Raw genomic sequence first — 10,772 nt, 5'->3', positions numbered from 1 at the left:
CCCTAACCTGGTCCCAAAGGTATGCTCACGTTGGTTGCCGATGTGGAGGCTGACCTGGGAACCGCTCATGATGAGCCAGAACCTCGGGACGGCCAACTGGTAGATAAGCCCACATCCACAACTGAAGCAGGTACACGCATCCACCAAGTGACGCTGTGGACGAAGTCCGACAACACCCCTCGCAAAGCTGTCGGTAAAGAAAACCCAAGACTACAGAGCCCTAGCTGTACTGACCCGCCTAGTCTCAGTCACTGAGGCAGTGGACCCACATCCACGACGCAGTGTCACCCGTGGCGTCGGGGAAGAGAACACAGGCAAACAGGTGTAGGATCCACGCCCTGCATTAGTATCCAACTGTCTCCTCATCTGCCTCCTTGGGGCACTGTGCGAGGGGAACCTAGGTGAAGTACACCCTCCACTGCGATGCCATCATCATCATCAGTTCCATGGCAATGTAGCTCCTCCCTAGCCCTTGCAACCAATTCACTAAATGATGGCTTCTCAATGAATAACACAGGCACGCTTTGCATCTCAACAAACTCAACATATCCATAACGATCTCTTTCCACGGTGCCTCCATAATATATGCTCACTAGATTATCCATCTAGTTTAAACACGTAACGAAACACATGTCCTTTAGTCCAAATTAGTCGATAGATAGTACCTAACAAGTACTTTCTAACTATAAACTAAATAAATAAGATAATAACCACGTGCATAGATCAGTGTACTTACTAAATAGCTAGATCCTATTTAGTTAACTAAATATATAACTACCTACCTAAGTAGCTATCTAACTATATCTATGTACCTATGTACCTATGTTTCTATCTATCTACATATCTATCTCACTAGATCGCTAACTAAATCAACTACCTGAGTCATTATATTAACTAGTAAATAACAAATGCCAAAACTACTATACTACAATCAAAGCTAACTAAGGACGTACATTGCATATTCACAATTTTTACCTGTCCGATGACGCAGTCGCGGACGTCGATGGAGTCGCAGCGGACGCCGGGCGTGGGTGAGGCCGACGAGCCAGGCCGGCGATGGCACGGTCGGGCGCTGCAGGGCGGGGGGGGGGGGGGGGGGCGGTGAGTGGCCTGGGCCGGCGGTGGCGCGCGGCGGGTGCAAGATGGCCAGCGCTCCACGCGGCGAGGCCGGGTGTGAGCGCGGTGTGGCCATTGCACGGTCATGGCGTGATGCGGCGCGGGCAAGGCGGGCATGGGCACGGGCGACACGTCGAGCGAGGCCGGGGCGTGGGTGGCATGGCACGGTGGGCAGGCATGGGCGGCACGGCGTAGGCGCGGGTCCGGCGCGGGCGCGATGGCCGCCACGGCCGCGACCGGAGGGCACGGGGAAGGGCGCGGGCGCGTGCGGCTGGGGGCGGGAGGGTGGCGCTGGCACGGGTGGCGGCGGCGGCGGTGCGCTGGTTCGGGCGGGCGCTGACGGTGCGAGAGAGAGAGAGGGAGAGCAAGAGAGAAAGGAAATGAGGACCCATACGTAAGACAGGCTTGGCGTCAGTAACCACGGCGCCAAGATCTACGCGCCGAGCTGCCTGCCAAGTCACCGCCACGTCTATGTCGAGCCCAAGAGTTCGGCGCCAGCAATGATGGCGCCGAACTAAGGGTCTAGATTTTGAAATCATACCTTCAGAGACATATTTGTGATTTTTTTTTTTAAAAAAAAGGCTAAAAAATAAAAAATTCGGACTTCTAGTAGGCCTGCAGAACTAAGTCTTCCGCTAAGTTCAGTGGGAAGTGTACAACACTCTGAAGCCAAGAGAAACTGCTTGACATGTGAAGAGGTGCAGTGCATGTTTCACAGAAATGAGGCTCAGAGGCCAAATACATCCATCCGCCTGGCGTGATTTTTAAGCTGCATCCAAAACCGAGGGAGGACTTATTTCAATGAATTTTATAATCTCAGCCTCCAACTTTCAGTTTCAGGTGCATTCTATTCAATCAAGTCACTGAAAAAGACCTTGTGGCCTTTGACCTCTATGGTGTCTGGAGGTTTGTGATACATCCTACTAAGACTCTACTCTTCCCTAAGTCACACCCATCTGAAGTGACCACAATAGTTTTCTGCTACTTGTATCAAGTGGGCAGTACCAATGTTCCTTATAACAGAGCATATATGGTGCCAATGGTGATGACTGAAAGTGAACAGAATAGAATAAAGCCACACAGAAATATTTCTTTGAAGGAATGACTGACTTTACCATATGCTTACACAACAGGCATTCTTTTTTTTTTCAACTGCTGAATTCACATAAAATCTTGTTTGCAGTGGACTTGAAGCTTTGTTTACAGGAACTGATGACTACCATGATTCAAATGTGAGCTGTGAATTCAGAACAAAAAAAAAAAAGCTTGTTTCTTCTGCAGTTGTGAATTGGGGTAACCGAATGAGTTAACCAGATATTTGTACCCCACCCACTGCATGCTTATCATGACTCTAATGAAACCCCAGGAGCCCAAATGAAGGTATCAACTGAGATGCCTTTGCCATAAACAATCTGTTTCAATATTGAAGATATGCTGCCTCTTTTCACGTAGTGGCAGGACTGATTGCCACACCAGTTGTACTTAACTAATGCAGTTATCTTAACCATGCCGGTTTGCACTTTATGCCCAAGCGCCCCCCCCCCCCCCCCCCCCCCCCCCCCCCACACACACACACCCACACACCCACACACCCACTAACGCACCACAAACTGCCTCTCAAATTTACCAAATTGGCCTCTGTTTTCCGGTCAAAAGTGGGTCAAAAACTACTTTCTTCCGCTTAGTTGATCGCTACCGTTGTGTAAACAAACAAATGTAAACAGTAAACAAGAAACTGCAGGTTGTTCAAAACACGGGCAATGTGTTTGGTTCACAGTACTGAATTTTAACTATTTCCTATGAAATTCACGGATAGGCCGAACGGAAGGTGAAACCTCGAGCGAATGAACGATGGGACCAACTGACCGAACAAAACTTGCGAGAAAAGGATTTAACATTGCTTGCTAGCCTTGTGAGTTGCACATTGGATGTACCACCTCGTTATATATATATAAATACATGCAGGGTGCTCTGGTGCAAGCTGCCACTGGCAGCTGCGAACGGAACAAGGCCAGCATGGTATTGGGCGTGGTCGGCCTCGTGCTCGCATTGCCACTCTTGTTCTTGCTGACAAGGGCGGCATGGATCACTGTCTCCTGCTACTACCTCACGCCGGCGAGGATCCGGACAATCCTGGCCGGCCAGGGCGTGCACGGCCCGCCGCCACGCCTCCTCGTCGGGAACCTCCGCGACGTCTCTGCCCTCGTCGCCGAGGCCACCGCCGGTGACATGAGGTCCCTAAGTCACGACATCGTCGGCCGCCTTCTGCCCCATTATGTCCTGTGGTCCAGGATGTACGGTGAGTAGCTCACGACACGATGCATTGCCGGGCGGCCGGCCGGTGCTGATGGTTCGCTGAGGCGGAGCTGCTGACCGGTGGAGGCTTTTGCTTGCCTATGGCCTGTGCAGGGAGGCTGTTCGTGTACTGGTACGGGAGCGAGCCACGGGTGTGCGTGACGGACGCGGGCATGGTGCGGGAGCTGCTGTCGTCGAGGCACGCGCACGTCACCGGCAAGTCGTGGCTGCAGCGGCAGGGCGCCAAGCACTTCATCGGCCGCGGCCTGATCATGGCCAACGGCGCCACGTGGTCGCACCAGCGCCACGTGGTGGCGCCGGCGTTCATGGCCGACAGGCTTAGGAGCCGGGTGGGCCACATGGTGGAGTGCGCCCGGCAGACGGTGCGCGCGCTGCGGGAGGCCGTGGCGCGGGCCGGCAACGAGGTGGAGGTGGGTGCGCACATGGCGAGGCTCGCCGGCGACATCATCGCGCGCACCGAGTTCGACACCAGCTACGACACCGGGAAGCGCATCTTCCGCCTCATCGAGGAGCTGCAGCGGCTCACGGCGCGCTCCAGCCGCTACCTCTGGGTCCCTGGCAGCCAGTGAGCACTAGTACCTTTTTTTTTGAGAGCATCACTAACAAGTGGGACCAGGCCGCCGCACTGAAAAGCGTCACTGGGTCCTGCATGTCAGTATACACACGCCTTTCACCAGTTTTTTAATATGTTTTTTTATTAAATAAATAAATTCCAGGTATTTCCCAAGCAAATACAGGCGGGAAATAAAGCGGTTGAACGGGGAGCTGGAGCGGCTGCTCAAGGAGTCCATCCAGCGCAGCCGCGAGATCGCCGACGAGGGCCGGACGCCGTCGTCGGCGTGCGGCATGGGGCTCCTCGGCATGCTGCTGGCCGAGATGGAGAAGAATAAGAAGAAGAGGACGACCAAGTCCGGCAACGACGACGGCGAGCTGGGGTACGACGCCCAGACGATGATCGACGAGTGCAAGACGTTCTTCTTCGCCGGGCACGAGACGTCAGCGCTGCTCCTTACCTGGGCCATCATGCTGCTCGCCACTAACCCTTCGTGGCAGGACAGGGCGCGCGCCGAGGTAGCCAGCGTCTGCGGCGACGCCCCGCCCACCGCCGACCACCTCCCCAGGCTCACCGTGGTAAGCCAAGCCATGGACTCTGATCCGGCGATCCATTATTCCGTCCACGCTCGCCAGCCACTGGCCGGTTGTAACTAACGGCTTCGTCGTGCATGCATGCCCGCCCGCAGCTGCAGATGGTGATCAACGAGACGCTCCGGCTGTACCCGCCGGCGACGCTGCTGCCGCGGATGGCGTTCCAGGACATCACGCTCGGCTCCGGCTCCGGCGCCGACGAGCTGCGCGTGCCCAAGGGCGCGTCGCTGTGGATCCCCGTGCTGGCCATCCACCACGACGAGGCCGTGTGGGGACCGGACGCGCACGAGTTCAGGCCGGACCGGTTCGCGCCCGGGCGGGCCCGGCCGTGGGCGACGGGGCGGTTCCTGCCGTTCGCGTCGGGCCCCCGCAACTGCGTCGGTCAGGCCTACGCCATGGTCGAGGCCAAGGTCGTGCTGGCCGTGCTGCTCGCGAGCTTCCGCTTCGGCATCTCCGACGAGTACCGCCACGCGCCTGTGAACGTGCTCACGCTCCGCCCGCGCCACGGCGTGCCCGTTCGCCTGCTGCCGCTGACGCCGCAGTAGGAGGCCTCGCAGTCGTTGGGCTTGTTTGCTCCTGGGTGTTCTTGGTTCTTCACAATTTTGGAACATCTGTGTTTTGCGTTTGTGATTTTCCTTTTTCTTGACTACTAGTAGATGGAGAAAATTTTGTGCTTCGGTTCACTAGCGGTGGTATGACATGTAGAAATATAACATAATATTATTTAGAGTCAACGTTTTGTTGATGGTGTTTTTGTCAGTGATGAGAAACAATCTTGCAAATTGTATCAAATATCGAAGTGTAAAAATGTCGCTGAGGGCAGAGATGGCGTAGGAGATTCGCCGGAATTGATTTTCCATTATATATAGTAATATAGGTCCTGTTTAGACGGGACGGGATGTACTTGATACCATAGAATATTTCAAAATCGAACCAAATCATAAAAAGTTGAATCTCATCTCTATATCAAAACACATAAATTAAAGGTGTGTTTGGATCCGGCTATTAAAATTGAGAAGATGTGTTGGGAGGATGTTGCATGGGGTGTTTGGATATTAATAAAAAAATAAATTACATAATACGTCAATACTCCACGAGACGAATTTTTTAAACCAAATTAACCCATCATTAGCATATGTTACTGTAGCAAAACATTGTCAAATCATGGACTAATTAGGCTCAAAAGATTCATCCCGTAAATTAGTCATAAATTATGTAATTAGTTTCGTAATTAATTTATATTTAATACTCCATGCATATGTCAAACATCCGATGAGATAACGACTAAAATTTAGAAGCGGCAACCAAACACCCTCTAAATATTATACAATTTTGATATCTACGGGACAAGACTGTGTGACTCGACTACAATAAGTAATAAATTGCCCACTCGGGCACTTTGGCAAAAAGGTTAGCAGTGGCCTGCTATCACTATAGTGGCGTACAGCTGCTGCATATATTCATCCACAAGTGGGAGCTTAATCTCGAGTTCTCGACGAAGGATTATATATTTTTGTATTAAATTAGTAGGTCTAAGGATTCCAACCCCTACATTAAGACCCTACAGGTCACCTACAAAATGAATGGGGGTAAAAGTAAACTTTTTTTTAGGGAATCAGGAGAGGCTTTTGAGCCCGTACTAGTAAATTAAACTAATTTTATGACGCAGGATAGTCGGTAGTGGAAATGGCTCATCACAGAATGCAGACATACACATGTAGGCCGTGGGCAGGGGTGGTGTGATTTGAGATATACTACCCTGTTCTAAATTATAAGTCGCTTTAATTTTTTAGTTCATTCATTTTGCTATGTATCTAGACATATTATTATATCTAGATGCATAACAAAATGAATGTACCAAAAAAAAGTCAAAGCGACTTGTAATTTAGAATGGATGGAGTAGAATAGAAGCAACCTAAATACCTAATCTTTGGTGTTCTTATCCAAAGAAAAAAGACCCTAATCTTTATGGTACATTTGGTATATTTATCTTGTGGATGGAAAATAGTCTTGCGTTATAGTTATGGCAACGTGAAGTGTTTTAGAGAGAAGAAATTTGGATTGCCATATTAGAGTTCACACCAAAGGCATCTCCATGGCACACATATTGTGTGAGAAAGTGAGAGATTAGGGATGTGTATTCATCGTGCACAAAATGCAACGATGCCTATCGATTTAGGTATATGTCATGATGTCAACCGCTCTCTCCTGTTTCAATCCTTGCGCTTTTAATTTGCAAGTAAGATACCACCAATAGGTTAGACAACACCAGCAAGCTACGGTAGTGGTGTTTACCTTAATATTACAATTCATGCGGCCTATGTTCTCTCTCGTCAATTCCCATTTCTCCCCCAACCTCGCGATGGACTGAGTTTTCAAAGAAACCACTGTCATCCTCCTTAACCATCGCCCTAAGACTCCTCTACAATAGAGGTGTATGTCCTTGTGAAGCTACGATGAGTGAACTCAAAACAACTCTTAGTTTCAATTGAATCGCACCCTCTGTTCAAGTTTCTTGGCTTTAGACATTCCCAATCTTAGCTACAGTACTGTGCTTAAATCTGCAGAGAGCATATTCATCTCTGCTGGTAAACATGGCGTTTCTTCTAGTCAATCCTACACCCTTCGAATTTGTGAGAAATGAACTTATGATGATTCTTATCCTCCTCTCTAAAGCACTAAATTAGTACTTTGGACAATTCGCTTCTAGACATGCCCAACATCCCAGCATGGTGGGGGAAGCACTAAATCCTTGTGAAGCATTTATCGAGCTAGACGAAGTTATAGCGAATGGGTGTTGACTAGGATCTTGAAAGTGCATCAAGCCCTTTAGTGGGTTTTGGATGATTGAATAACAACATGATTAAAGGTCTAACCCAGTTACTAAGTGTTGGACGGGAAATGGGTTATCTCACATGTTAATGAAAGCCAAAATGATGTGTTGTTGTATAAACAATCTAGTTCAAACACAAAAAAACTCATGCAAGGCTTATTCATGGTGGAATTTCAATGACACATATGAAAGCAAGCACGTTGAAAAATAATTAATGAGACATGAGGGATCGCATATGGAATGGTCTCACTTTTTGGAGCTTGCTACATTGAAAGACAATTATACAATTGAACTTGATGGATGATTCAACACAAGGTGTGACTTGATGGATTGAGATAGTGAAGATAGCAAGGAAAGGCTTCGAGGTACTAAGCAAGGGTGAAGGGCAAGTGATGGCTTGATGATCGAGGAACCTAGCTATGGTGAAGAAGGAAGTATTTGCATTTAGTCGAAGTACTAATCAAACCATGATGGTCATATCGAAGTGGAGGATCAAATCTTAGATAAATTGTTGAAGTGACTTGATACAATTGAAGTCAACACACATTTGTTGTTTGGAATCAAGTCATATGCTCAAGATGGCTATGCTCAAGGAGAAAATCAAGATCGACATGATTGACACCCTCACTTGATGAAGATCAAAAGCTATGGCATTCGGTTTGAAGGAAATCAACTCAAGCGGTTCAAATTCTGTTTTCATTTGATCTTGAGTTATTAGGTATGTCGTACTATTAAGAGGGATGTATCATGTTGATAGATAATTATTCATAAGTGCTCAAGCCAACCCATGTGAGATTTGAGTGAAAGAGAGAGAGCCAAGTGCTAACTCGCTGTGCTGCAACTCCAAATACTGGATATGTTCGGTATGATACCAGGCGTGTCCGGTATTGGCCTGGCCACAACAACTTCTTGGTGTTCTCGAGTTTGTTCGACGAGAGTTCTGACAAGAGTCGGGAGTTTTAGCAATCATCGGGAGTTCTGATGCCTCACATGCGCCACTAACTAAGTGACCGTTGGCGGTGTGTAGGCAATACCGGATACCGGACGTGTTCGGTATTCCAATGGCTAGAAAACAGCTAATTTTTTAGTGGGGTCTGTAAATACCCCCAATCCTCCACCTTTGGAGGCTGCTAATTCTGGTGACTTCCTCACATGTTTTTGAGCCTTGAGAACACTCCTCAACCCTCTCTTAGTGAGTGATTGATTCAAACTTGTAAAATCCATCTTGTGGGCTGAGTGAAATTCAATTTGAGAGCAAGCCACCCTTGAGCACTTGTGCATATTTGTCGATCTCGTGATTTGCATTTGTTATTCTTGGACTCTTTGATCCTAGATGGCTAGGCATCGCTGGCGAGCACCCAAGAGCTTGTGGTGTGCCTTGAGAAGTGTGGCAGAACCTCCTAAATTATAGGGCCCACATGCACCTGTCACTGTCCAAGGACCTCTGATGACTATGCATATGTTCCCGGTAACTTAAGAAGACTGTCGGGTGTCCCCAAGGAACCCCAAATCATCCACGATTTTTCCAAGCAGGATCCATTACAGAGTCAATGCAGTATTACAACAATTTATTCATTAATATACATCAGAGTAAAATAGCGGAAGTCTTATAATAACTTAGTTACAAAGCAGTTGTTTCACAAAGTAAGTACGATTATTATTACAAACTATAGTAGTGGAGTGGCATTAGTAACATAAACATAACACACAAAGAAAGTGCCCTGCCCAAAGACCACACATTTACTCGGCATCATAGATTTGAACAACAGTCATGCAGCACGGTCCAAGACATACCTGCCCATGAGGCTCACCTGCAACAAGGGTTAACAAACCCTGAGTACAAAAGTACTCAACAAGACTTAACCGAAATAAAAACTGATAAGACTCAGGAATGTAGGCTTGGGGATTCAAGGTAAGGCTTTAGCAATAAACAAAGTTCTTTTGCGTAAAAGCTCTTTAAAAAGATTCTTTCAACATTGAAGCCTTCATCAAGACCATATATGAATCTACTATGATCCGTAATGAGATCATGAACTTCATATCAAACCCCTTTTTCTCACAACCTCCTCAAGTTTCATTTATTAACTACGATGATGAACAGTGAGTTGAGTCTCCATAACCGAGGAGCAACGATGATTCAAACCGATTATAACCTAGCTGGGGATTCCCAACCACACAACATATGCAGGTCCCTGACCTACATATACCAACCCACCCCCAGATCCTCTAAAACAAGAATAGGTCCACGCCACCCGAGAATACAGTACTCCACCAATCCAGCCCATTGCCATGTGGGTACAAGCTACTCTCGCCATCTCTCCACTCCCAGTGCGCGAGTAGCCATTCTCATAGTAGAATAGATGAGTTAAGGCTTACCGGAGTATGTGGCTAGTACTATAAAGTCTCACCTCATGCAATTCAACAACGGACAGTTCTTAATCGACACAGGCGGAAAGAACCCGCTCACAAGACCTCCATGTCTTGTGGCTCTCATACACCGAGTCCGCCTGATCTAGATTTATTACTCCACATGCTCATATCTCATGAAAACATAAATAACCAGTCGTATCCAAGAAACCATTTATATCTCGCAGGTGATCGATAATCACCCGACTTTTATCGGTCTAAGCATGACTAATCATAATTGGGCATTCTCGAATTGAAACGGGTAACAAGGTTGATATGGAAAAACAAGGTTGGTAATGCACCAATTAGGTTTTCACTCAACTCCTAATCACTCAATGCAGTATATAAAAGCAAAAGTGATATAAATTTGTAAAACACAAGGTAGGTTTAAATGCATCTGGGGCTTGCCTTGATTGACAGAAATGTCAGGTTTCGGAGATGTTCCGCAGATATCAAACCCGACCTCAACAGGTGGATTAACTTCCTCAACAACTTGGTTAACTACAACGTTCTCACTTTTGTTCACTACATGTAGTAACAATGCCATGTTTAATATGATGTGCGATATAAAACATGATGCTTGACGATGGATGCAAAAGTTAATAACTGGAATATAACTTTCCTTCGCGGTACAATTACAAACCAACAACTAACTAAATATTTCCATAAACTCAAACACTTACTTTATGTACCAAGAATTATTTTATACTAATGACCCAAGGTCATCACTCAATCCAAAAATTCAAACAAAACCTAAGTCATTAAGGTTCACTATTTGCTTTTATGAATTAATTATTTAATTCAAAATTATGAAATAAATCAACTTCTTCCAAATGAGCTCAAAATTTTTGTGAAGACTCATCATAAGATAACTAAGTGGCAAACCAATTTTCATAATTTTTGGATAATTATTTAAGCCTAGAAAAATCATGGAAACTCATTTATTAATTAAATT

The 10,772-nt window shown here is 47.0% G+C and overlaps 1 protein-coding gene across 1 annotated transcript; it reads left to right on the top strand.

Moving 5' to 3' along the window:
- The first annotated feature begins 3,126 nt into the window (after positions 1-3,126).
- On the top strand, positions 3,127-5,376 carry LOC136473412 (cytokinin hydroxylase-like). The gene is made up of 4 exons (XM_066471063.1): positions 3,127-3,415; positions 3,526-3,997; positions 4,149-4,563; positions 4,674-5,376. The coding sequence occupies exons 1-4, from the start codon at positions 3,133-3,135 to the stop codon at positions 5,121-5,123; spliced, it is 1,620 nt and encodes a 539-aa protein (XP_066327160.1). The 5' UTR covers positions 3,127-3,132; the 3' UTR covers positions 5,124-5,376.
- Positions 5,377-10,772: the final 5,396 nt, after the last annotated feature.

The sequence above is a fragment of the Miscanthus floridulus genome, chromosome 8 (genome assembly GCF_019320115.1).
Source record: "Miscanthus floridulus cultivar M001 chromosome 8, ASM1932011v1, whole genome shotgun sequence".
NCBI classification, from domain to species: Eukaryota; Viridiplantae; Streptophyta; class Magnoliopsida; order Poales; family Poaceae; genus Miscanthus; species Miscanthus floridulus.
Note: the sequence above shows the minus strand (reverse complement) of the source record. Positions and strands in the feature narration are given on the sequence as shown.